The sequence below is a fragment of the Mauremys mutica genome, chromosome 1, assembly GCF_020497125.1.
Source record: "Mauremys mutica isolate MM-2020 ecotype Southern chromosome 1, ASM2049712v1, whole genome shotgun sequence".
Taxonomy (NCBI): Eukaryota; Metazoa; Chordata; order Testudines; family Geoemydidae; genus Mauremys; species Mauremys mutica.
In genome coordinates, this window is record NC_059072.1 from 103160861 (window position 1) to 103188758 (window position 27898).

General features: G+C 43.8%; 1 protein-coding gene across 5 annotated transcripts in view; it reads left to right on the forward strand.

Moving 5' to 3' along the window:
• HIPK2 (homeodomain interacting protein kinase 2) overlaps nt 1-27898 on the forward strand; it is a 204186-nt gene that overhangs the window by 37794 nt on the left and 138494 nt on the right. For 4 of the 5 annotated variants that reach the window (XM_044988692.1, XM_044988710.1, XM_044988720.1 and 1 more), the window contains exon 2: nt 26142-27237. In XM_044988692.1, coding sequence (XP_044844627.1) covers nt 26142-27237 — 1096 coding nt within the window. Of the gene's footprint in view, nt 1-12273; nt 12327-26141; nt 27238-27898 lie in introns of those variants that run through there. The other variant, XM_044988701.1, reaches the window with a different exon arrangement.

A 27898-nucleotide genomic window follows, 5' to 3' on the forward strand; every position in this document is an offset into this window, starting at 1 on the left:
AACATCCAGCAAGCTGGCACCAGTACCTCTTTGGTTTAATTCTGCTTCTGGTTATGGTTATAACCTCTGTTTTTCAGTACGTGTCTGGAGGGGGGTCGAGATGGAGAGGGTTGGGTTTTTAAAAAAAGATAAATTAATAAGTGACTTATATGAAAAAAATCTTGCAGAAACATGGGCAGCATTGCCAGCTGCTTGTAGATTTATGAAGCATTTGGAAACACACACTATGTTATTTCCTGAGAGCTGTTTCTTTTGCACAGCAACAGTGTTTGCTCACTCTGGGACAAGGACAAGACACAGAGGTCTTAAAAACCAAATGAAAAAAGGGTAGTAAATATATATTCCAAAGGCTGATGAAGCCAGTTTGCTTTCTTAACACAGTGGAAACAAAATGAAAGATCCTTCCTTGTCTGTTGTAGAACTTTGAAAAACATTCTGTGTAACAAAAAGCAAAAACTCTGTATATTTTCTGTATTTCTCTTCACATGATTTTTATTTTTGCTTGTTTTTTTTGCTACTGTGAGGGTTATTTACATCAAAACAGGATCTTTGTTTCTGAAGAGTTTATCTGGTCCTGCTGCTTATTTTCCAGTTGAAGTCACAATGGTCTGTCTGTGACATCACAATTGGCTGCAGTGGAAACTATGTGTCATAAAGAGAGGGTTTTGACTCCAGGTGGGGAATATGCAGCAGGAGTAGATGAACTTTTCAGCAACAAAGATCCTGTTTTATACACATTGCTAATGATAAAGAGTGAGGGGAGGGAAAAATAATATCAGAAGATTTATTTTTTACTCAGGAAAAACTACCTGCTGAGTCATTGGGAGTTTTGCCTGAGTAACAAGTGCAGAATTTGCAGCATTTCTATAGACAAAGCATTTCAAAGTTTTCCTGAATAAAGCAATGGCTCTTTAACAGCTTTAGCGGATCACGTGTTTTACTGCGCATACATAGTCTCTTTCCTCTGTTCCTTAAAGAGGACATTTATCAACTTGAAAACTATTCAATTTCAAAAAGGGAGTTAAAGTTGTTTCAAGTGCTACTCCTGTCCCTGAGCCCCACCTGCCAATTTCTGTGGTAAATGTTTTTCTCTCTCCTGTTGCTGTGTGAAAGACCCACGCACACAACAGGGGAAACTGACTAATGCTCTGATCCTGCAAACACTTATGCATGTGGTTAACGCTGAGTGCGTGAGTCGTCCTATTGAAGTCAGTAAGACAACTCATGTGCTTAAAGTTAAACACATGCGTAAGTGTTTGCAGTATCAGAGTCTAACTGACTATACAGGGGGAAGAGTCAAACGTAGGATATACAAAATCCTGTCAAATACAAGCTCAGTCCCTGACCTGCAGCATTTGCTGTCTAAGGCCACAGTCTGGCAAATACTTATCCTTTTCCCTTACCCTTGGTCCGTTGGTTTGTTTAATTTCCTACAATTACTGCAATACTGTGCCGTACTGTTACACATGTCTGTGAGTGTTTGCAGGATTGTGGCCTATGAGATTTTGCAAAGTTTTAAAAGAGAAATATTCAACTGTCTCCAGTTGCCCCTCCAGCTGGCTATTATTACTTGACTAATTTCTTGTAGGCATCATCACAGAAGTGTATCTTCTGGAGGGATCTGTGCGTGGATAGGGTGACGGTCTTATGGAACAGCTCAAAAAGGGTTTGGGGGACAGCATGGAAACCATTTAAACTGCTATCGCCATGCTGGCTGGCTCAGCCTCACAGCTGCATGAGCAAGTGTAGGAACATGATTAGGAGAAGGTCAGTGCTGCTTCTGCAGTGCTGTTTTCCTGCCTCAGCCTCCACAAATTCAGCAGGAAGAGCAGCACTGGGCAGACACCTCTTAAAGCAGCTAAATAAGCTCCAAGATGTGTTCCGTAGAAACCCCAAGCAATCCCATGATCATCTGTGACAAACAAGTAGCCTGAGACACGAGTGTTCCATCTCTCAAAACCTGGGCGGCATAGGAGCTTGTAACTTGGCAGGTCTTAACATTTTCAGTGGGATGAGTTCAGCTGTTACCCTTACCCCACTCAGCCACTTGTAAAACTATCCAAGTGTCAAAAGTGTCAAAAATCAGGGATATATATAAAACACATCATTGATAAAACATCTGACCACCCGGGGGGGGCAAGTGGGGCAGTTTGCCCCAGGCCTTGGGCCCCGCAGGGGCCCCATGAGCTGCTCTGGGTTTTCAGTGGCACTTCAGCAGCGGGCTCGTCACTCGCTCTGGGTCTTCAGCAGCGGGTCCTTCAGTGCAGCAGAAGACTCGGAGCGAGTGAAGGACCCGCAGCTGAAGTGCTGCTGAAGCCTCGGAGTGCCGCCCGGTGAGTACAAGTGCCGCAAGCGGCAGGGGGAAAAAAAAAAGCCGCGATTGGCGGCACTTAGGCTGCTCTACCGCCGCCGCTTCATTCTTCGGTGGCGGGTCTCTCCCTCCGAGAGGGACCCGCTGCTGAATTGCTGCCGAAGACCTGGCCCTGCCCCAGGCCCCCTGAATCCTCTGGGTGGCCCTGGCTGTGGCAAAAACGCAGCCCATGGGTGGGATGTTTACGTTAGTTTGTTGTCGCAGGGCTGGCCGTGAGCATGAGGTTGCACATGCTGGTTTGTTGTTGTAGCAATACACATGAGTTAGAGGTTGCACAGTCTGTTATGCTATTGTAAGGTTGCTTTTGAGCAGTGAGCTGCATGCTCTGGTTTGCTATTGTAGTTATGATAAGCAAACTCTATGGTCCGGCTTGTGTTATTGTAGGGTTGCTCATGAGAGCTGGGACCTGGATATTGATTCGTGGTAGGGCTGCTATGAAAATGAGATGCCAGCACTGACTTTTTAAAATAGAAAGTGCTTGGAAGCATTGGTTTACATTTTTTTTTAAAATAACAAAGAATGATATGGACCTTGGAATGGATGGACAAAAGAGAGAAACCACCAATTTTGGGGCCTATTGATCTTGCCAGGCTCCATTTCATATTTATTTACAATGTAGAGGAATAAAGTATAAAATCTGGTGGCTTCAGGGTCAGGCTACTTTCCCTGTCAGGTTTTCACCTCCAGTGTCTGGCTTTGAAACATTGTGTTTGGTGTCAGGATGGAGGTAGTATTTGTCACTACAGGTACCAGAAGGATATTGTTATTTCATGTTAACAACTTAAAGACTTTCTTCCATCAAGCCTTTAAAAGTCTAGCTGTCCAGTCACATCTGCTCCTTTTTGATATCTAACTTCCCTAAGGCTTAAACACTATCCTGACAGTTTGGGTCCTTTAGTCACTGAGATGTCTGTGTTTCTTTCTCTCAGAGATCTTTCTTCTTGTAAATAAAACGAGTTTGTCAGGGCATCAGGGAACAAGACAGTACAATGCAGCACATCCTGATTATTTCCGCTGATGCAGAGAGCGCAGATTGCAGATGGTTGGGCACAGAGAGACGGTGAGGGGGCTGCATCACAGTTCAACTGAAATCTGGAGGTGGGCTGGAGAGACGGACCCGCTGAAATTCCAAAGGGAAGCTGTCATGGAACTAATGACTGGTAAATATGGGGGGATTTGTTAGTGTGGAATATCATTGAGTCCATCATATATTGTGGGGGGCTGTTTTTAAAAGGGATAAATGATCTTTTGTTTCAGATTTAAGATGGTCACATGTGGAGGTCAGAAAGGGACTCCGCCTGGTCCCTTCATGTGTGGCTGGCCAGTTGCATTATGGGGCACTATGTTTCAAGTATTGTCCACTACAGGATGCAGAATACCAATCTATACTTAATAAACTACTGGTCTGGCCTGGCATGGGAAATTCTTTATTCCTCCTTTCCTAAATTGGGAAGTGGCAACAGTTTTCCAAAAAGACTCTTCGGAAAGAAGAGATTTTAAATCCCTCAGATCAATCACTTAATGCCACATACAGCAAAGACCCTAGAAATGAAACTGTTATATTAATAGAGACTGTTAGAATCACCAAAAGGGTAAACTGCACACTTGAAGCAATAGATATGCTTGGGACTGAGAGGCAGAGCAGTTTAGTGCTCTGAAGACCACTGAAGACAGATGAGAAATTTCACTTTTTTGGAAGCAAGTGAAAATGTCTTTGGAGAGTAGGACTTGCCATAACAGATCTGATCAGTTCTCCTAGTTCAATATCCTGACTCTGACAGTGGCCAGCACTAGATGCTTCACAGGAAGAAACCCTGCAGTGGGCAGTTATGGGTTAAACTTACCCCCACGGACTGTATTAGATGTTAGCTTATGTCATGAAGTTTGAGGGTTTATATCACTTTCAAAACTTGTTTATTTTTTAATATTTATTATAATATGGGATATTCCCTTATCCATATAAATGTCCACTCCTTTTTTGAAGTCTCCTGAGCTCTTGGCCTCAATGATATCTTGTGGCAATGAGTTCCATGGGCCAATTGTGTGTTATATGAAAAAGTATTTCCTTTTATTAGTTTTGAATTTTTCTTCAGTGAATATCCCCTAATTCTTTTGTTATGACACAGAGAGAACAGACATTCTCTAGAGAGCTACCTTCTCTAAGCATCCATTATTTTATATAGTTTCAGCTTGTCCCGTTATTTGCCTCCTCTATAAGGTAAATAATCGCAATCATTTCAATCTCTTCATATGAGAGCATATCCATGGCTCTAAATCATTCTCATCGCCTATCTCTGAGTCCCCTCTATTTTTGCTATAAATTCTACGAAGGTAAGGAGTCCTTTACCAAACATGGACAAAGACAAGATCTGTGTCCTGAGGAGCTTACTGTCTAAACCCCAGATTCTGCAAGCACTTATGTATGTTTTTAACTTTACACAGATAAGTAAAGATAAGCATATGAATAAGTGTTTGCAGGATCAAGGCCTAACCCAAATCAATACAATATTTTCATCTTAATCTATTCAAACCCATTTTAGAATTTGTCATATAGTGTGTCATGACGGGCAGCCTCTGCTCCTGAGGGTGGTGTAGCAGGTCAGGATCACGGTATTGTGTTCAGAACTGAAGTGCATTGTTAGATGTATGTGTGGCGTGGACGGAAGCTTGCACAGAATCTGCTCCCAACATGTCTAGCTCAGGCCAGTTCTAGCCGTCACCCTTTTTCATGAGCACTACACTTGCTAACAAAACTTTTATAATAATCATAAAAGAGTCTGTAAGACAAATACATCTTCTATGCACAAAAGCAATTGTTCCTGCTCGCTTTTGTTCTGAAAACAGTAGACTTCTAAATTAAACACAAACCTGTGCTTTCAAAAAGGTGACAACTATCTGTACTCAGGGAGGTTGTATTTTGAACTTGAAACAGGTTTTGTAAAGGTTTGATGGCAGTCTGGAGAAATGGAATGAATCGGTGCTTTGTCTGTAAAAGTGTGAAGAAAGGGTTAGCAGTTGCCAGAGATCTGGTGGACAGAAGAGGAGACCATTTCCGGAGTGGGGAGCTGTTCTGACTGGTGTGGGGAGACTAGGTGGAAAAGGGCCTTTTGTTAGCTGCAGACCAGGTGGCCAGTGCTTGTTATCTATTCTGTTGGTTTCATCTGAACTAATAGAGTCATAGAGTTTAAGAACAGAAGGGACCACAAGATCAGGTCCTAACTCAGCAGGATGAGGTAATGGCTAGCAGTGATGCCAACCTTCAGCTCCTCCTGGTTAATGCATGACTGGTTGCTAGGAAGACTGCCATCATCCACATTCTAATCGTGTTATTAGATATTTCCAAGCCTTGGCTGGATGACACAGATGGTCCTGTCATGACTCATCTCAGTCCAGCATGAACCCAGGATGGGTTGAAGAAGGAGTGTGGCTGTTCTGCCCAAACCCAAAGAGTGTGTTTGTCCTGGAATAAAATGAATTTGGGATTTTGACTGTGTGCAGACCCTCAGCTCAGTTGAATGCCTTCCTAATTTGCTGAGTTCTGGTTGGACCTGGTTGCTTAGTTCATCTTGATCTGTGTCCACCTGGATTGTCACATTTGGGGAGAGATTTTCAAAAGCACCCATGGCTTTTGACTGTACAAATCTTGTTGAAAGTCAGTGGGCCTTTAGCTCCCAAATCCCTAAGGGCTCTTTTGAAAATCTCCCCCTTTGTGCATTTACTTGGGTTTTCATGTTCAGCTTAGCAACAAACATGGGACTACCCCGATGGTTTCTCTCTCGTGTCATTCTTGTGGTAGGCAAAGGTAGGATGTCCAAGATTCTGTTAGATCTATCAGTAGCTTCTGATATATGAAGTGTTGTTAACTTATCTGCAGGATTTTGTGGAAGTGGATGATGTGGCTTTTCAGTGGGTTTGTTCTTCCCTGTCAGAAAAATCCCACAGAGTGGTGCTGGGTAATGGCTGGTTCTCCCAAAAGGCTTCCCAAAGATGGGAGTGTGGTTCTACGGGGTTCAGTCTTGCCACCCTTCCTGTTTAATGTTTATATGAAGCCATTGTGTGAGACTGTGGGACAGTTTGGGTGCAATGTCACTAATATGCTGATACTAATATTTAGCTCTTTGTCTGTTCATCAAGCCTAGATACTACAATTTCATTATTCTTTCAATGTCTGAAAGAGAGAGGGGTTCTGGACGAAAGGGGGATGACTGCCACTCAAGTAGGATAATACTGAAGTGATGCTTGTTGGCAGGGATAACCATTAGAGGAATGGATGGTAGTAAGTGTCTGCCCCATCTACTGATGGTGTATGCCCACCTGTTGTTTAAAAGGGTCACGTTGGATCCCTCACCGCTCCTGGTTTCTTAGATGAGAGTGGTGACTTGTTGTGCGTTTCATCATCTATAGCTGGCCTGGGGACTATGGCTAATCCTTTCTAACGTGGATTTTGCAGTGGTCGGTCATCCATGCTTTTATTATAGCCTGTGTTGTTAAGGAGGCCAGACTAGATGATCACAGTGGTCCCTTCTGGCCTTATAACCTATGAATCTCTAGGCTTGAGTGCTGTACTTGTGCTCTATCTGTGAACACCACACAGAAACTATTAAAGAATGCAGTTGCCCATTGCTTGAGTAGTGTGTAGGTCTCTGCACTGGCTTCTTGTTCCATTCTGAGTGCAGTTTGAGGTGTTGGTGTTGAAGCCCTGATTTATGGGGCCTGTTTATTTGAGAGGTGGTCTCTCACTCTACATCCCATTGAGGCAGTTAAAACGCTTGCAATTGGTCCATAAAATATGAATACCCCATGTCTGCCAGCAGGTCTTTCTCAGATGGGGCCTTGCTTTTTGGAATTCACTCCCCTTGGTAGCCCATCAGAGCCTGAGTGTTGTAACCTTCAAGGCAAGCTGCAAAAGGTCAGTATTTTGCATAGCACTTGATTTTCTGCTTTTGCTTTCTTCCTTCTCTTTTGTGTAATAGTTTCTTTAATGGAAGTGGTCTAGCTGCCATGGCATTAAGCAGAACAGAAACGAGGAAATAAATATGTCAATAAATATAACTTGCATGAAAGAGAAACCTGGTGTGCAGATTGATGGCACTCAGAGAGTTCAGCTGATCCAGGTGGAGGATTTTACTATTTTCTTTCTCTTAACAACTTCCCTTCCTCTGCTTTCTTTTCCTTCAGAGATTTGAGTGGTAGTACTTACTAGTCTCCCTGAACAGCTTTTACTCAGCTGCTTCATCACACTCGAGGGTCTTATATCCTTTCTCCTCAAGTCAGTTATCCTTTCTTGATCTTCTGGATGTTTTCTCTTCAGAGCCCTGAAATCCATCCTGTAGTTCATCCCCAGCCCCAACTCGGGTTTTCTTTTAGGGCTAGAAAGAGCTTCCTGGATCATCCAGTTCATCTCCCTCAGTTAGACAGGATCGTCCTCCACACTGAACCCTAAGTGACCGATGCCCTACAGTATCTTATTTCAAACAGCAGTGGTGGAGATATTTGAAAACCCATCAGTACATACCAAAGGACACAGGTCCAGTTTCACTAGGAGTTTACAAGTTGGATGGGGATAGGGGGCTTGTATTGGCATGTGACTAGAAGTTAATCTGATGGGATTGCTCTGTTTGGCTGAAGAGTCTGACACTTCTTTCTGGAAAAGAGATGTCACTGCATGCAGTGGCACATCCCATGGCCCTGCAAGTATATGGGGAAGAGAGAGAGAGAGCACTTACATTACCTAAAAGAAAATAAACAATTGGGATGTTCTGTATTACACATTAATAGGGGAACCCAAAGATGTTCTCCTTGCCTGTAGCAGTGTGTAATGTTCTCGCGTAGAGTGTTTCACCTCACCATCCTTTCAGTCTCCCTTAAACTGCTCAACACACTCTGGTGGGAGAAGGAATTTTGGGGATTGTTTAGTTAAGTGGAATCTTATAGTAGGGCCTTCTTTTCAGCTGCTGCCTCTTAAATGAACAGCTGGTTCCATTTTTGTATTTTAAGGAGAAAAGGACCCGAATCAAAATCCTAGTTCCTAGGCCCCCAGAATGTTGAGGATGTTTGGATCTGGACAGACTGAATTTTGTTGTTCAGCTCCAGCTCTAGTTCTGAGTTCTCCAGGCCCTCTCCCTTCTCATCTCCAACCCTTTGGGGCCTGACAGTCTTGCAACAGTCACCTTAAAAGACAAATCAAAACAAAGGAGATTGCTGAGGGTTTGGTCATAATTTTTAACTGCACAGATTTATTTATTTATTTATTTTGGTAGGATAAAGGCTAAGGAGAGGGAGAAAATCACAGTTTAGACAGGTGTTTCCCTGTGGAGCCAAAGGGCTATCTTGTGTGTGTGTCAGGGCCGGCTCCGGACCCCAGCGCGCCAAGCGCGTGCTTGGGGCGGTTTGCCGCGGGGGGGCGCTCTGCCTGTCGCCGGGAGGGCGGCAAGCGGCTCCGGTGGACCTCCCGCAGGCGTCCCTGCGGAGGGTCTGCTGGTCCCGCGGCTCCGGTGGACCTCCCGTAGGTGTGCCTACGGATGCTCCACCGGAGCCGCAGGACCAGCGGACCCTCCGCAGGCACGTCTGCGGGAGGTCCACCAGAGCCGCGGGACCGGCGACCGCCAGAGCGCCCCCCCGCGGCATGCCACCCTGCTTGGGGCGGCGAAATCGCTAGAGCCGCCCCTGGTGTGTGTGCATTTATAACATTCTTTTTTTATTACTTAAAATGAAAGCAAGTTGACTAACCTGATGAGTTCTCATCCTTAGCTTCCCAAAGTATCCTGTATTTAGCAAGAGATTCTTTGTGAGGGATTGTAGTAAGCCTTGTATTTAGCAGCACTTACTTAGCCGTGAGGTGTTGATACAGTTAACCCTGATCATGTGACAGTTAAAAGTCTCTCTCTCCCTCTCTCTCTCTCTCTCAGAATTGTCTGAGGTAGGCATAGCAGGCTTGAAGTACTGTTTTCCCCCTGCAGAGTAATCCATGCCCATGTAGCTAGGTTCCTGTTTATCATACTAACCTTACCCAGAGGCTTGTCTCTCTCCACCAGGTCTATTTCCTGATGGAAACAAACTGAAGGGAGGGACTTGCAAATAGGCAAACTGACCTTTTCAGCCCAGCTAGTGGCTGATATGAGTTTCAGATCTCATAAACACAATGAAGTGCTGAATGTCACGCAATGGCCTCTTTGCAAATGAAACACTTAAAACTCCTGAGCATAAGAGGCTCAGAGAGGGACTGCAGAAAACTGCCCACATCTTGCTTTAGAAAGTGTTCCTGCTAGTGACAGTGGCACATGGGAGGTGCTGTGGTTTCACTACTGTTAGGGGAGGGCTTTATGGGTGGAAAATCACCAGGTGAGGAGAATGTGGTGGGGGAAAGTAGCCACAACATCCCTTCCAGTGAGGACTCCAGAAGCACAAAAATGTGTCAGTGCTAGGCAGGGAAGGGGGCATGAGCAGGCCAGAAGAGGGATGCACTGATGCAGTTCATCCCCTCTGTAGCCTCTGCTGGAGCTCCTGATGGAAACCAAAGGCACTCTTTCCTCCAGATCAATCCCCACTCATGGGCAAAGAGGGGGACCAGCTGGTGCAGTTTGTATAAATCTAGGCCATAAAATAATTAAGGATCATAACCTTCCAGTGAGCTAGGTTAGTACTGATAACCCTGTTTTGAAGATGGGAAACTGAGGCAGACAGGTTAAGTGGCTTGTCCAAGGCTACCTAGAAAGCCAGTGCTATGCAAGGATTCTTCTGTAGGGAATACTGAACTCCCAACCTATGTACAGGACATATCTCGTCTTCAGGATATCAGCAGATTAAATCTGCCAGTCCATCCCCCAGCTGGGTAATGTTTAAACTCCCATGCTCTGCCTTGCCTTTTCATTATGAAACTGAAAGCTGAAACTCTTGAACAAAACACCCTCATTGAGACTTTTTTCAGCGCACGCCAAGAGATATGACAATAAAGCTTCAAAACAGAGTTTCTGTCTGTCACAATTACGAGTCTATTTGGATTGGCAATATTCCCCCTTCCCACGCTATCTGTGCTAAGGGGAGTCTCTCGTCTCCCTCTTAGGACCTTGGATATCTCAATGTTTGATGGCAGCACTGGTTCCTGACTTCACTGAGATATGCTTTTCTAAAATGTCTTTGCACTATGCTGTTTGTGTAGGACTCCCCACACCCCTTTGTAGATCTTGATTGCTTTCTGCTGCTGTTGTCCAGTCATTCTTTACCATGCTTCATCTTCACCTGATCCTGGGATTCTGCTGAGTGCCTAGCTCCAGAGGTCATCACAAGAGCTGGAGGCTTCCTACCCTGGCTTTAGAGGTTTTTGCTTAGCAAGATAAATATGGCAAGACTTTGTCATTGTTAAGTCACCGAGACCTGCCTCAGGCACAGCGGACTCCCAGATATCCTCTATTTGTCTGAAGAGCACTTTGATGGCTTGGTGGATTTCCACATAATTTCCATGATTTTCACAGAGGCGATGATCTTGCTGCCATTCTTGACAGGTCTGCTGAAGAGGATTAGCTTGCCAGAGTCTAACTCCATTTTGTCAATGGCATAACCTATCTGATTTATGCACCTGCCGCCATCCTTTACTTCCCTTTCAATAATATTTGAGACAGACTGAGGAAAGGAAGGTGAGATGGCTTCTTATAATTTTCCATTATCCACACTGCCCACCTCCTGTCCCTAAGACGGTAGCTAAATAGTTAAGGGATGTCCACAGATCCTGGGAGTGCATCTCTGAATGTTGGGCCCTTGTCAGTTTCCCCTCACCAAGACCTAGAAGTCTCTGGCAGGTCAAATGAGGAGAGTCTGCAGAGAAGTAATTAGGTAGCAGAGACTCTAGTGAGGTATATTTTAACCTGCATCCTCAGGTATTACATTAATAATTAAATAACGTGAAACAGAAACATAGCCCCATGATTTACTTAAGAAATAGATAAGATCTGATTCCATTGTGACAATTCAAATATGAAGCGGGGAAATCCCCAAGGAATTCTCAAAACACGATCCTTTGCTAAGGTATACTTAAGCTTCCAAATATAAATATATTGATCTGCCCCTGGGATTCTTTGTTAAGTGCCTAGATCAAGAGGCTGTCAAAAGAGCCTGGGGCTTAATACTTTGGATCTTGGGTACCTAGACCACAAGAGGAGGAATACAAATAGTGATATTTCTAGTGTATATAGAGAGTAGATAGGATAGTTTGGGCTTTGTGGCTTATACTGTATTGTTTGTGAATTGTAATTAGATGATAGGATGTGACAGTGTGGTCTCTTGACTCCAGTGGAAAGGTTTGATATGGTAGGGACAGATCTTTGGCATATGTATGGAAAGAAAAATGTGAAACGGTGTAGATGGGACAAAGAAAGAGTGAACTGGAGGAGGGTCTGTGGTTGGGTGGATGGCTCATAATTAGTCGTTACAGGTAAGTATTTAGCAGTAGTTACACCTAAAAGTGGATGTTTCATACAGTAGTAAGTCGAGTGTGGGACAGTTTCGGGGTATATATTGCTCATACTGTAAATGCAGAAGTCTGGTGTATGGGTGTAAGTATGTCACTGATTTACAGGTATAGGTCACAGATAGTAGGAAGGGGGCAGGGTTACGGTTGTTTTTGGAATCATAACAGCATTTCCTGACTTTCCTAACTGCAGTATCTTAATGAGATTATTTTTGTTCTGGTACAGTGTGTGTGTGTGTGTGTGTGTGTGTGTGTGTGTGTGTGTGTGTGTGTGTGTGTGATATATTCATGTCATCAGGGCCTGATGAAATTCATCCTAGGTACTCTGAAGCAATCTCAGATTCCATAACGATTATCTGTGAGAACTCATGGAGAACAAGTGAGGTCCCTGAGGACTGGAGAAGGGCAAACATAGTACCTATCTTTAGAAAAGGGAACAAAGAGGACCTAGGGAATTATAGACCAATCAGCTGTACTTCAACACCTGGAAAGGTACTGGAACAATCTGTTACTACACAATCAGTTTGTAAGCACTAGAGGATAACAGAATAATAAATAATAGCCAACATGGATTTATCAAGATTGACAAACTAACCTAATTTCCTTCTTTGACAGGGTTACTGGCCAAATGAATGGAGGGAAGCTGTAGATGTGATATAGCTTGATATTAGTAAGGCTTCTGACACAGTCCCACATGACATTCTCATAAGCAAACTCGGGAAATGTGGTCTAGATGAAATTTCTGTGAGGTGGATGCAAATGACTATAAATAGGGCCCTACCAAATTCACGGCTGTGAAAAATGTGTCATCTGCTCTTTTGTGTGCTTTTACCCTATACTATACAGATTTCATGGGGGAGACCAGCATTTCTCAAACTGGGGGTCCCAACCCAAAAGCTGGTGATGGTGGTGGGGGATTGTAAGGTTATTGTAGGAGGGATACAGATTTGCTGCCCTGCTTCTGCGCTGCCTTCAGAGCTGGGTGGCTGGAGAGCTGCGGCTGCTTGCTAGGCGCCCAGCTCTGAAGACAGCGCTTCCACCAGCAGCAGCGCAGAAGTAAGGGTGGCAATACTGTGACCCCTCTTCAATAACCTTGTGACCCCCCCACACATCCTCCTTTTGGGTCAGAATCCCTATAGTTACAACCCTGTGAAATTTCAGATTTAAATATCTGAAATCATGAAATTTAGGATTTTTAAAATCCTAAAACAGTGAAATTGACCAAAATGGACCGTGAATTTGGTAGGGCCCTAAACATAAGGTGGGCACGACTGGCTGAAAAACATTCTCAAAGAGTAGTTAGCAACGCTTCACTGTCAAACCGGGGGGCTGGATTTAGTGGAGTCCTGCCAGGGTCTGGCCTGGGTCCAGAACTATTCATATTTTCATTAATGATTTGATAATGGAGTGTAGAGTGTGCTTATAAAATTTTCAGAGGACACCAGGCTGTGAGGGGTTGTGAGAACTTTGGAGGACAGGATTAGAATTCAAATGACTTTGACAAATTGGAGATTTGTTCTGAAATCAATAAGATGGAAGTCAATAAAGACAAGTGCAAAGTACTACACTTAGCAAGGAAAAATCAAATGCAACTACAAAATGGGTAATAATTGGCTAAGCAGTAGCACTGCTGAAAAGAATCTGAGGGTTACAGTGGATCACAAATTGAATATGAGTCAACAATTCAATGCAGTTGCCAAAAAGGCTAATATTATTCTGGGGTGTATTAACAGGAGTGTCATAGGGAAGACATGGGGGGTAATTGTACTGCTGTACTCGGCACCGGAAAGACGTGTGGACAAATTGGAGAGAGGTCAGAGGAGAGCAACAAAAATGATAAAAGGTTTAGAAAACCTGACCTATGAGGAAAGGTTAAAAAACCTGGGCATATTTAGTTTTGAGAAAAGAAGACTGTGGAGGAATCTGATAACAGTCTTCAAATATGTGAAGGACTGTCATAAAGAGGATGTTGATCAATTGTTTTCCATGTCCACTAAAGATAGGACAAGAAGTAAAGGGCTTAATTTGCAGCAAGGGAGATTTAGGTTAAATATTAGGAAAAACTTTCTCGCTATCAGGGTAGTTCAGCTCTGGAACAGGCTTCCCAGGGAGGTTTTGGAATCCAGGTCATTGTAGGTTTTTAAGAACAGGTTGGACAAATGCCATGTCAGGGATGATCTAGGTTTACTTGGTCCTGCCTCAGTGCAGGCGGCTGGACTGTATGACCTCTCGAGGTCCCTTCCAGCCCTACCTCTCTATGATTCCATGAGTCTATATAGCTATTTCTGGGTCTGTAAGGTCTGGATCAGACAACACAATCCTAAAACTGTGCAACAGCTCATCTGGGAATATGACTGTGATGGTGCAGCTTATAGACTCTACAGGGTAAATAAACTCTTCTAAAAACTATCTAAACACTAAGAAAACTACCAATACTGTTGCTAACTATTACTAATGACACAGGAAAGCGTGATCTAAAAAACCAAATGAAAGATGTGAATGTGGAGTGTGGGTCCTGACACCCTCAGCTAGCCAGGGAAAAGGAGCTGAGGCAGCTGAGAACCACACTGCCCTTTGTGTTTGGCTCCATTGCTTCAGGGCAGGGCGCTCATAGACTCAGACTTTAAGGTCAGAAGGGACCATTATGATCATCTAGTCTGACCTCCTGCACAACGCAGGCCACAGAATCTCACCCACCCACTCCTGTAACAAACTCCTAACCTACATCTGAGTTATTGAAGTCCTCAAATCGCGGTTTAAAGACTTCAAGGTGCAGAGAATCCTCCAGCAAGTGACCTATGCCCCACGCTGCAGAGGAAGGCGAAAAACCTCCAGGGCCTCTGCCAATCTGCCCTGCAGGAAAATTCCTTCTCGACCCCAAATATGGCGATCAGTTAAACCCTGAGCATGTGGGCAAGACTCACCAGCCAGCACCTAGGAAAGAATTCTCTGTAGTAACTCAGATCCCACCCCATCTAACATCCCATCACAAACCATTGGGCATATTTATCTGCTAATAATCAAAGATCAATTAATTGCCAAAATTAGGCTATCCCATCATACCATCCTCTCCATAAACTTATCAAGCTTAGTCTTGAAGCCAGATATGTCTTTTGCCCCCACTACTCCCCTTGGCAGACTGTTCCAGAACTTCACTCCTCTTATGGTTAGAAACCTTCATCTAATTTCAAGTCTAAGCTTCCTAATGTCCAGTTTATATCCATTTGTTCTTGTGTCCACATTGGTACTAAGCTTAAATAATTCCTCTCCCTCCCTGATATTTATCCCTCTGATATATTTATAAAGAGAAATCATATCTCCCCTCAGCCTTCTTTTGGTTAGGCTAAACAAGCTAAGCTCTTTGAGTCTCCTTTCATATGACAGGTTTTCCATTCCTCGGATCATACTAGTAGCCCTTCTCTGTATCTGTTCCAGTTTGAATTCATCCTTCTTAAACATGGGAGACCAGAACTGCACACAGTATTCCAGATGAGGTCTCGCCAGTGTCTTGTATAACGGTACTAACACCTCCTTATCTTTACTGGAAATACTGCGCCTGATGCATCCTAAGACCACATTAGCTTTTTTAACGGCCATATCACATTGGTGGCTCATAGTCATCCTGTGATCAACCAATACTCCAAGGTCCTTCTCCTTCTCTGTTACTTCCAACTGATGTGTCCCTAATTTATAACTAAAATTCTTGTTATTAATCCCTGAATGCATGACCTTGCACTTTTTACTATTAAATTTCATCCTATTACTATTACTCCAGTTTACAAAGTCATCCAGATCTTCCTGTATGATATCCCAGTCTTTCTCTGTATTAGCAATACCTCCCAGCTTTGTGTCATCCACAAACTTTATTAACAAATTCCCATTTTTTGTGCCAAGGTCAGTAATAAAAAGATTAAATAAGATTGGTTCCAAAACCGATCCCTGAGGAACTCCACTAGTAACCTCCTTCCAGCCTGACAGTTCACCTTTCAGTATGACCCGTTGTAGTCTCCCCTTTAACCAGTTCCTTATCCACCTTTCAATTTTCATATTGATCCCCATCTTTTCCAATTTAGCTAATAATTCCCCATGTGGAACCGTATCAAATGCCTTACTGAAATCGAGGTAAATTAGATCCACTGTGTTTCCTTTGTCTAGAAAATCTGTTACCTTCTCAAAGAAGGAGATCAGGTTGGTTTGGCACAATCTACCTTTTGTAAAACCATGTTGTATTTTGTCCCAATTACCATTGACTTCAATGTCCTTAACTACTTTCTTCTTCAAATTTTTTTCCAAGACCTTGCATACTACCGATGTCAAACTAACAGGCCTATAGTTACTTGGATCACTTTTTTTCCCTTTCTTAAAAATAGGAACTATGTTAGCAATTCTCCAGTCGTACGGTACAACCCCTGAGTTTACTGATTCATTAAAAATTCTTGCTAATGGGCTTGCAATTTCATGTGCCAGTTCCTTTAATATTCTTGGATGAAGATTACCTGGCCCCCCCGATTTAGTCCCATTAATCTGTTCGAGTTTGGCTTGTACCTCGAATGTGGTAATATCTACCTCCATATCCTCATTCTCATTTGTCATCCTACCATTATCCCTAAGCGCCTCATTAGCCTCATTAAAGAGTGAGGCAATGTATTTGTTTAGATATTGGCCCATGCCTAGATTATCCTTAACCTCCACTCCATCCTCAGTGTTTAGCGATCCCACTTCTTTCTTTTTTTCTTCTTATTTTTATGGCTATAGAACCTTTTACTATTGGTTTTAATTCCCTTTGCAAGGTCCAACTGTACATGGCTTTTGGCCTTTCTCACTTTATCCCTACATGTTCTGACCTCAATAAGGTAGCTTTCCTTGCTAATCCCTCCCATCTTCCACTCCTTGTAGGCTTTCTGCTTTTTCTTAATCACCTCTCTGAGGCCTGGTCTACACTAAGAAGGGGGTTCGAATTAGGGTACGCAAATTCAGCTACGTGAATAGCGTAGCTGAATTCGAAGTACCCTAATTCGAACAACTCACCCGTCCAGACGCGGCGGGGTCGAACTCCGCGGCTCCCCCGTCGACTCCGCCAACTCCTTCTGCCGAGGTGGAGTACCGGAGTCGACCGCGGCGCTTCCGGAGTTCGAACTATCGCGTCTAGATCAGACGCGATAGTTCGAACTCCAAAAAGTCGAACTCTCCGCGTCGAACCGGCAGGTAAGTGTAGACGTACCCTGAGATGCTTGCTCATCCAGTTTGGTCTACAACTTCTGCCTATGAATTTTTCCCCCTTTCTTGGGATGCAGGTTTCTGATAGTTTCTGCATCTTTGACTTGAAGTAATTCCAGGCCTCCTCCGCCTTTAGATCCACAAGTTCTTCAGTCCAATCCACTTCCCTAACTAATTTCCTTAATTCTTTAAAGTTAGCTCTTTTGAAATAAAAAACCCTAGTCCCAGATCTGTTTTTGTTTATCTTTCCATCTAGTTTGAACTGAATTAGCTCATGATCACTCGAACCAAGGTTGTTCCCTACAACCGTTTCTTCTATGAGGTCCTCACTACTCATCAAAACCAAATCTAAAATGGCATCCCCTCTTGTTGGTTCTTCAACTATTTGGTGAAGGAATCCATCAGCTATCGCATCCAGAAAAATCTGAGCCCTATTATTGTTACTAGCACTTGTCCTCCAGTCTATATCTGGGAAGTTAAAGTTTCCCATGATCACACAATTCCCATTAGTGTTTACTTCATTAAAAACATTAAAGAGGTCTCCATCCATATCCAAATCAGATCCCGGCGGTCTGTAGCACACCTCAAGCACTATCTCAGGGGAGGCTCTAGTAGCTTTCTTTCCCAACGTGATTTTTGCCCAGACAGACTCTGTCTTATCTAGTCCATCACTTCTTATTTCTTTACAGTCTACCTCATCATTGATATACAATGCTACTCTACCACCTTTGCCTTTATTTCTGTCTTTCCTAAACAGCACATAGCCTTCAGTACCTGTACTCCAGTCATGACTACTATTCCACCATGTTTCTGTTATCCCTATAATATCCGGTTTCACTTCCTGCACCAGTAGCTCTAGTTCCTCCATTTGGTTATCTAGGCTCCTCGCATTAGTGTACAAACATCTTAATTTTTACCATTTGGCTTCACTGACATTCTTTACCCTATTAGGCACAGACATTCTACCACTAGTGTCACCTATTAGACTGCTATCTACACTACTCTTCCTCCTTATGTCCATTCTCCTACCCACGGCTGTATCCTTTCTTACTTCGTTTTCTTTCGTCTCAATGTTAAATTCCGGCGTGGAGATTACCTGGACATCTTCCAACCCTCTCCCCCAAATTCCTAGTTTAAAGCTCTCTTAATCAGTTGTGCCAGCCTCCATCCTAGAAGTCTATTTCCCTCCTTACTCAGGTGAAGTCCATCCCAAGAGAACAGTCCTCTGTCTGTGAATGCCTCCAAGTGGCCATATATCCCAAAGCCCTCCTTATAGCACCACTGCCTGAACCATCTGTTGATCACCATAATCTTGTCACACCTTTGTTGCCCTTCTCTAGGAATAGGCAGAATCCCACTGAAGATTTCCTGAGCCTCAATTTTCTTAAGAGTCTTCCCCAGCCAGGCATAGTCTCCCTTGATACGTTCCAGTGCGAATCTAGCTGTATCATTTGTTCCCACATGAAAGACAATCAGAGGATTCTGTTCCGCTCCCATTAGGATCCTTTTCAGCCTCAGGTCCACAGCCGTATTTTAGCACCCGGCAGACAGCACACCCTTCTGTTCTCCGGATCAGCTCTAGTTACAGGCCTGTCTATTCTTCTCAGTAAGGAGTCCCCAATCACGTAGACCTGCCTTTTCCTGGTGATGGTGCGATTCAGCAGTCTATTTCTGTTCCCTCTGGCTGCAAGTCCTCTTGATTTCTATTGTCCTTGATTTCTATTGTCCTCTATCTCGTATCCTCCTGGGGCTCATATTTGGTGTTATTGTCTCCATTGACTCTTCCCCTCTTCCTACAGGACTAGTTGCTCTTCTCTTCTTCCTTGCCCTCTCACCTTCAGCGACCACCTGCTGTGCCCCTTCTTCATTTTCCAACACCACAAACCTGTTCTTGAGCTCTATTTCTCCTTCACTGGCCTGTCTTTTCCTCTGCCTGGTTCTCTTAGTCACATGCTTCCACTGTCCACTTTCCTCACCCAGCAGTCTCCCCTCAGAATTCTTTGGTCCTGCTTCCATCTGCAAGTCTGAGCTTTTCCCTTCAGCCTCCTCATGTCTTTGCTCCATCATCTGCTCAAACCCCCTTCTAAACTCAACCAGAGTTTCCACCTGCATCTCCAATCCTCGGATCTTTTCTTCCATCAGCTCTATCAGGCGGCACTTCATGCAGATGAAACTCTTATCAGGTACCCCCTCCAGGATCATGTACATGCCGCAGCTTCCACATCCAGTCATCACTGTGTTTTCCACTGCTGCCTCTGTATCGGTCATAGCCTTCCCACCTAAAACCTATTGGTCCAGGAATCAAAACAAAACCACCACCACCCACAGCAAAACAAACCCCCCAACGGGCACCAGAACACCGGCAGAACATCACCCACTCCCTTCGCTAGTCTGTCTATTCCTCTGCCTAGCTCTCTTAGTCTCCCCCACAAACTCTCCTTGCAAACTCCCACTGAAACTCCCCTGTTTACAGCTCTGTTTGCTGGCTCCTGTGCTGCTGCAGCTGTCTCATGTGGTCTCATTATGCATAGGTGCTTTTCAAAGCTTAGCAGCACCAGGAGACATGTCTCACAAATTAGACCATTCAGAGGCAGGCCACCTTAAAGAAGAACACAGCAGATTATCCATACCCTGCAGTTCCTTCCTTCTCTGCCTTCTTAACTGAGGCACAGAAAGGAGTATTTTAGCTCCTGCTTCCCCTGGGAAACTGGAAGATATTTATTTTCAAGTGTGTCTTGGGTGCATCAGTTATATGCTATACATAAGCCATGCACTTTCTACAGTTTCAGAGTGGCCCACCTTAATTGTTTAGTCTCATTAGAGTTGGTATGGCAACACCCATTTTTTCATGTTCTCCATGTATATATCAGAGGGGTAGCCGTGTTAGTCTGGATCTGTGAAAAGCGACAAGGAGTCCTGTGGCACCTTAAAGACTAACAGATGTATTGGAGCATAAGCTTTCGTGGGTGAATGACCACATGTGTCTGACGAAGTGGACATTCACCCATGAATATGCTCCAATACATCTGTTAGTCTTTAAGGTGCCACAGGACTCTCTGTGTATATATATCTTCCTAGTGTATTTTCCACTTCATGCATCCGATGAAGTGGGTTTTAGCCCATGAAAGCTTATGCCCAAATAAATGTGTTAGTCTCTAAGGTGCCACAAGTACTCCTCGTTCTTTTTACTTTCTACAGTATTATTCAAACAGCCATTGTTGTTCTCTCCGCAGTCAGCAGCCTCTGGTTTCAGTGAGTCAACAGCTCTGCAGGTATTGCAGAAGGTCTTATTGCCTGGTTAATACAGGGCAGGGTCTTACTCTCCTGCCACCCCTAAGGTCCTGGTTATACATAAGCAGTCAGTGCAACAAATAGAGAGGAAAAACAGCAGTGTCTTTCAAACCGTTCCTTGTTTAGCTACCAGCTGTAGTTCTTTCAATTTGGGGAGAGGTTTGGGGAGAAGGAGCTGTGATCTTTCCCATGTTTGCTTCTCTGGAACCTTGTGGATTTGATATGAACTATTCAGAGGCAGGTCTATGATTTGTGTACGCATGAAGGAAAATGCTGTCTGAATTAGAAATTACTATTTAGTGAAGGCTGGGTAAGAAGGGGTGGTTGAGACTCAAATCTTTCAACGGAAGCCCTTTAATTAGTTTTAGAATTGTCCCCTCAGTGCACTCTACAAACGTTAACTCCTGTTAATGTTAGGGGGAGTTACACGACTCATATCAAGGACAGAGCAGTCCCCATTAAATCCAGTTACTATCTATTGTGTGAGAGCCTTAAATGACTACACTAAAACTCATTATTAAAGGAAAGAACTATCAGATTTATTTAATACATCCTATCTGAGCCTATTTCTGCATAGGAATAACTAAAACTCTCACAGTCGTGACCCAATATGCACAAGGTCTTATGTAAAACCAGATATTGATTTTCCAGGGGTTATTTTTATATTCCAGAGTCCCGGCTACCTCTTGACCATCTAAATGGAGTGACAGGGAATTACCCTGCATCTATGCTTGGGAAAAGGCCACGTTTAGGTCAGGCTTAGTTTGTATGTGTTAGGTAAGCCCAACCTAAAGGCGATCATCCTCCAAACATTTTGGGTTTGTGTTTCTCTCAAATTAGACATGCAGACAGCATTACAATAAACATTACTTTGCTGCAGAAACTCTCTTTCCCACCCCTGGGCTGTCAGTCAGACTATAATTTCTTGGCACAAACTACATTGAGCAGCTAGCCAAGCCATGTGCCCCAAAATATCAGCTGTGAAAAAATCATCTCAGCAAAGGGAGGGAGATTTAATATTTCTTTTAAAAGAAAAACTCTTCTAGTGCAGTGGTTCTCAATCAGGGGTATGCATACCCCTGGGGGTAGGCAAAGGTCTTCCAGGAGGTACAGCAACTCATCTAGATATTTGCCTAGTTTTACAACAAGCTACATAAAAGCACTAGTGAAGTCAGTACAAACTAAAATTTCATACAATGGCTTGTTCATACTGCTCTATATACTATACACTGAAATGTAAGTACAATATTTGTATTTCAGTTGATTTATTTAATAATTATATGGTAAAACTGAGAAAGTAAGCAATTTGTCAGTAATAGTGTGCTGTGACACTTCTGTATTTTTATGTCTGATTTTGCAAGCAAGTAGTTATTAAGTGAGGTGAAACTTGGGAGTATGCAAGACAAATCAGACTCCTGAAGGGGGTACAGTAGTCTCTCAAGCCACTGTTCTAGTGAATGCTGTGCCTCATGGAGAGTGAAAGGTGCTGGACTGACAATGCTAGAGTTCAGAGCCCTCTATTTAGCCAGAAGTCAAGTACAGTGTAGGCAGCCACCGTTCTTTGTCCACAGCCTTTATCTGAGGCATGTGTTCTTGTGGTGACAGGGTAGTTCAGTTTTTATGCTCATTCTGTGTTTGTTCTCTCTGTAGAGATTACCAAGAAGGGTGGCTGGTGCACTGGGATTTTTAAATGTGGCTCTGTCTCCAGAGAAATGGGACTGAGACCACCAACTTATTTCACTAAAGGGCATATACAGCGATCTGACATCAGCAATTTTTCAGTGACCGCTTACCCTGGTTGGTATCAGGACAGATCCTCAGAGGATGTAAATTGTCATATGCCAATCTACACTGACTGGGGATCTGGCCCTTAATGATGGCTATTAATTACAGTAGCACCTAGATCAGGGTTTCTGAACCCCTGGGTCACAACCCAGAATTGGCTCACAAGAATTTGTCAAAGGGTCGCATGAGAGTCCTGGGGGTGGGGTGTCGGGTCCTGCCCTGGGGGACGGGAAGCCCACAGGCCTTATAGAACACACCCCACACTACTCCTGCAGTGGCGGTTCCTGCAGCTCTGGTCTCATGGGGCTGGTTGGGCTCAGCTCCCTTCTTCAGGCATTGCAACCTGGTGCATGGGGTCACAGTGCTGCTCAGGTTTGGTCCAGCTGTCCCTCCATCATGATGATGGGGGGTGGAGGTCCAAATTGGAGAGTGGCTCTGTGACCCCATGTGGCAGGGCAGGTCACAGCACCACTCAAATAAATTTGGCCTGGTGACCCCCCATCCACCAGGCCAAACCTGAGTGGCGCTGTGACCCCAGAGGTTGCAACGTTTGGAGCAGGAAGTTGAGCCCAGCCAGAATAGGGATAGGAGATGCAGGAGATGCCATTCTGGTACACATGGTGTGCTTATTTAGCACTTATTACATCAATGTGTATATTATTTATTGTGGGTAAGAAATATTTAGTAAGCAAAATGTTTTTTTGCACTAAAGTTATTTACTGGGTTATGAGAGGCCATCAAAGTTTACAAATGGTTCCTGAGCCCGAAAAGGTTGAGAACCACTAACCTAGATAATTACAGCTGATGCGTTTTGTATTGGTGGCTTTAATTTTGGGGTGACTAGATAATTTAAAATTATTTTTAGGGATATCTCTTATGGCTCTCTCCCCCTTTTTGTATCAGGTTTTTTAACCTTAGGGATGGTGAGCAAGCAGACTGGAATGAAAGCCATAAAGCTATAAGTTACACCTGTACTAGATCCACAATATGTTACCAATTACCTCTGCTTTATTATTCATGTCCCAGGGGAAAACATGCATGCAACCACCCTACTACCCCTGAAAGGTCAGTACTAGAATGAACACTGTGACTCTTTTTAATTAGTGGAAAAACAAACATTGCCTCTGCCTCACATATGATATTGGTGTCCAGGATGACAAGTTGAGTAATTCTGCTGCACTTCTCTGAGCTCACTGTGTACCACATGCTAAGTCATTCATATCAACATTGTCACCCTGTGGAAAGTAGGGAGGAAAGCAGGCGCTGTGGGAGAAGGGTTGAAAGAGCCCAGGAGACTGAGTAACAGGGACCTTGGAGGTTTTTTTTTTTTTATACAAGTGTCAGCAAACAGTGTAGAAAATCACATTAAAGCTAGGGGTCACATCGGTAGACGAGAGCCATCTGTACTGCTTCATCGCTAGAGGTTACAGGAGCTTTACACAGCAAGTTTTGATGTTGGGGTGGGTGTTCCCCTTGTCCTGATTACATGTTTCTTCGACTTTGCTCTATCTTTAAAAGCTGCTTGGGCAGCAGGGCTGAATATAGGGATTCTGGAGCAAAGTGGAGTGCTCAGCATGCTGGCAGGGGTGAAAGTAACTTAAAAGTCTTACCAGTACGGGGGCTTGGCTCTGGGCCCTGGGCTGTGGATCAGCCTCCCACAACCAGCCCTTCAGTGCTGCCCAGTCCGTGCTGCCTGGAGCTCTGGCAGCGATTTAAAGGGCCTGGGGCTCTGGTTGTGGCAGTGGCGGCCGCCAGGCCCTTTTAAATCATCGGGCCCCAGGCCCTCTCGATGGTCCTGGGGGGGCAAAAGGGGCCATGACGTTAAAGCATTGCCACGGCAGCACTTTAACATCGGATGTGTACGAGCCTGTACCAGCGGCCACTTCTTAAAGGTACGCCGTACCGGCCCACTTTCACCTCAGCGTGCTGGTCATTTACATGCAATTATACCAAATGCACTTTCAGCTCACCTCAGGTATTTAATAAGAGGTTCCTGGTTTCTGCCTCCTGGGAATTAACTGAAAGATTTGTGTATGTGTTTGCTTAACTGAGTTCTTTTCTCTTTGCTAATCAGCTTTGAAACTAGGAAGTAACTATATATGTAGCTACACACACATATATATATATACACGAACATAAAAGGATTTTAGAACATAGCAACATACCCGGGAATGGTCTAGAAGAGAGCTGGTTTCTCTCAGCAATTATGAGGAAAAAAAGCTGAGCATTGTGCACTCTCAATTCCCCTCACCTGGAAGGATGCTTCAGGTCATCTGCGTATGTGTTGATTTTGTTGTATTTTTGTTAGTGAAAATATTTTCAAATATTTTCTTTTTAAATTGAAAACAAGTCAAGGTATGTTTGCTCTTAAAAATTCAGTGATGGTGGAAGATCAGCATAGTTTTTCCCCCCTCCCTTGTCATTCTTGGGGTTTATTACAAAACAAAGATTTGGAACACTTGATGAGGAGGGGTTGAGGGCTTTCTGCTTTAACTCACTCATAGTGTCGGCTTCTTAAATACAAATCCACACTCAGCTTTGTGCAATTCACTAATTCTTCTTGTCAGCCATATAGTCTCCACACTGGGAGGAGAAACCTGGGAGAAGTTCTGTACTTGGTCTTCCACCTTCTATGGATCTCCGGGGGGTTCCCACATTTGTGCCTTTCTAACCTCAAGGTTTAGGTTGTTTTTTTTAAAGTACCTGGGTAATTAGTTCTGTTACGTTGTTTTTATAAATGTCTGCAGAATGTTAACATTTTTAGATTCAAAGAAAAAGATTGCAGGAAAATAGATTTATGTCTTTTTTTTAAATTTTGCGTTAATTTAGAGCTAGATTCTGCTGCTCTCTTATTCATACCAAATGTTACCTTATTCCAAGAATAGTCCTTTCAACTTTCAGCAGGATCTACTTTCCAGCTATGGTACTACTCATTGTGAATGTGAATGGAAAAAATGTGGCCCATTGTTATTTATGAAACCAAGGGAACTGATTGCAGGAGCTAAGGCTAATCTTTGCATAATACCTGTTTTCACTATCCATAAATGCTGACAAGCATTATGCAAGATTCCCACATACAATTCTGGCAAGGGACTTCAATTATGACTTGAAACATCACCAGCTATTCCAGTCCTGGGTCCACAAACTTCTCTATCAGCACACCTCAATTCTGACTTTCAACACCTCTTCCTATTCCCATCCTGGACTTCTACTGAGCAGAAAACATGAACTGTGCAGTGGTTTTATATGTACAGAAAGAGGACTTGAGTGAGATGCCCCCCGCCCCAAAAAACTATGTCATGTATGACATACATCAGGGGTTGAACTTTGCTCCACAGAGGTAAAAGACTATTTCAGTACCCCACTACACCGTGTCTCTATCAATGCCAAGGTCTTGTCTACAGTACAGAGGGAGTTCGATCTAAGTTACACAACTTCAGCTACGTGAATAACGTAGCTGAAGTCGGCGTACTTAGATCTTCTTACTGTGGGGTCCACACTACGCTATGTCGACAGGAGACATTCTCACGTCGACTCCCCTTCTGCTTCTCGTTCAGGTGGAGTACAGGAGTCGATGGGAGAACAATCTGCGGTCGATTTAGTGAGTCTTCACTAGACCTGCTAAATCGACTGCTGATGCATCGATTGCTGCATGTCAGTCCCCCGGTAAGTGTAGACAAGCCCTAAGTTGTTGTTGGAGACAATGGGACCAGAAGGATGCTTAGTCGCAAAAGGTAAACTTAATCCTTAGGTTATTGTTATTAAAAAAGGAGAGAGGGAGACTAATGATCGCTATTAGTATATATGATTGAGTTAGTACTGACCCTTTGTTTTACTGTACTGAACTTTATTTGCAATGGATACGTCTCTCGGTTTGTAAGAGCCTGATCATTTTCTAGCTGTTGCTGAGGTTTCCCTCCCCATCATCCCATTTTTCCCATTTTGAAACTGAAATGAATAAAAAGCTAGGGAAGGAATCTTGACACTGTTGTTTCTTTAAATGTTATGTTGCAGGTATGGCCTCGCATGTGCAAGTTTTCTCCCCTCACACCCTTCAGTCAAGTGCCTTCTGTAGTGTGAAGAAACTGAAAGTGGAACCGAGTTCTAACTGGGATATGACTGGGTACGGCACACATAGCAAAGTCTACAGCCAGACCAAGAACGTACAGTCCTCCCAAGCAGCAGCAGCAGCAGTCAACGCCTCCCTCCAGATTCCCAACCCGAGTATCCCTTACGAACAGACCATCATCTTTCCAGCAAGCACGGGGCACATCGTAGTGACATCTGCCAGCAGCACTTCCGGTGTCGTTGCAGTGTCTGGGCAAGCATTGGGCGGACCTCACAACCTGATGCGTCGAAGCACTGTGAGCCTTTTGGACACCTACCAAAAATGTGGACTTAAGCGCAAGAGCGAGGAAATTGAGAACACAAGCAGTGTGCAGATAATTGAAGAGCATCCACCAATGATTCAGAACAATGCCAGTGGGGCCACGGTAGCCACTGCCACCACATCCACTGCCACATCCAAAAACAGTGGCTCCAACAGTGAAGGGGATTACCAGCTGGTACAACATGAAGTGCTGTGTTCCATGACCAACACATATGAAGTATTAGAATTTCTTGGCCGGGGAACCTTTGGGCAAGTGGTCAAATGCTGGAAACGTGGCACTAACGAGATTGTAGCTATCAAGATCCTTAAGAACCATCCTTCCTATGCCCGACAAGGTCAGATTGAAGTGAGCATCCTGGCCCGGTTGAGTACGGAAAGTGCAGATGACTACAACTTTGTCCGAGCCTATGAGTGCTTCCAGCACAAAAATCACACTTGCTTGGTCTTTGAAATGTTGGAGCAGAACCTCTATGATTTTCTAAAGCAAAACAAATTCAGCCCTTTGCCCCTTAAGTATATCCGGCCAATCCTCCAGCAGGTAGCAACAGCCCTAATGAAGCTGAAAAGCTTGGGACTGATTCATGCAGATCTCAAGCCAGAGAACATCATGTTGGTAGACCCATCCCGACAACCATACAGGGTCAAGGTCATAGACTTTGGTTCAGCTAGCCACGTGTCTAAGGCTGTGTGTTCAACCTACCTTCAGTCCAGATATTACAGGTAAGAGAGTTGTGTCAAATAATATTAAGGAAGATGTTTTTTTTCTGGAAGGTCCTATAAAAGCCTCTATGGTCAGCTGTTTTTTCTTGCCATCTTTTGGGTATGTACTGAATGCTGAATTGGGATGGCTGGACTCTCATGATGAGCTGTATGTTCATTGCCAAAATGAAAGAAAAGTAATTTAACATCTTGGGGTGATGTGGATTAAAAACCATTGTTAATTTGCAAATAACTTTCAAAAATTGACTGATTAGAAAAGGAGTTTGTCAGTTAAAACTGACAATATAATTTAGAAAACCACCCCCCCCCACCGCCAATACTCCTGTGTCTGATTCCACAGTGTAAGCCAGATCCTCAGAGTTGTTGAGTTGGTGCATTTCCCTGCAAAATCAATGCAAGCTACAGCGGTTTGGTTTTAGAAAGCTTTTTTTTACCCCTAAACAATGAATTAGCATTTTAAATATAAATAACCAGGCTTCTTTGTATGGCTGAAATGATGGACTTTATAAAAATGATGTGCAACCATATAAAGAAGTTGTCCAAATCCAACAGTTGCCTTGAAATAGTAGTTTTCCAGGCTGTGGGCCCCATGCAAAGCCCATTGGAGTCCACAGTCAGAGTCTCATTGACTACAGTGGGCTGTGGGTCAGATCATACCTGA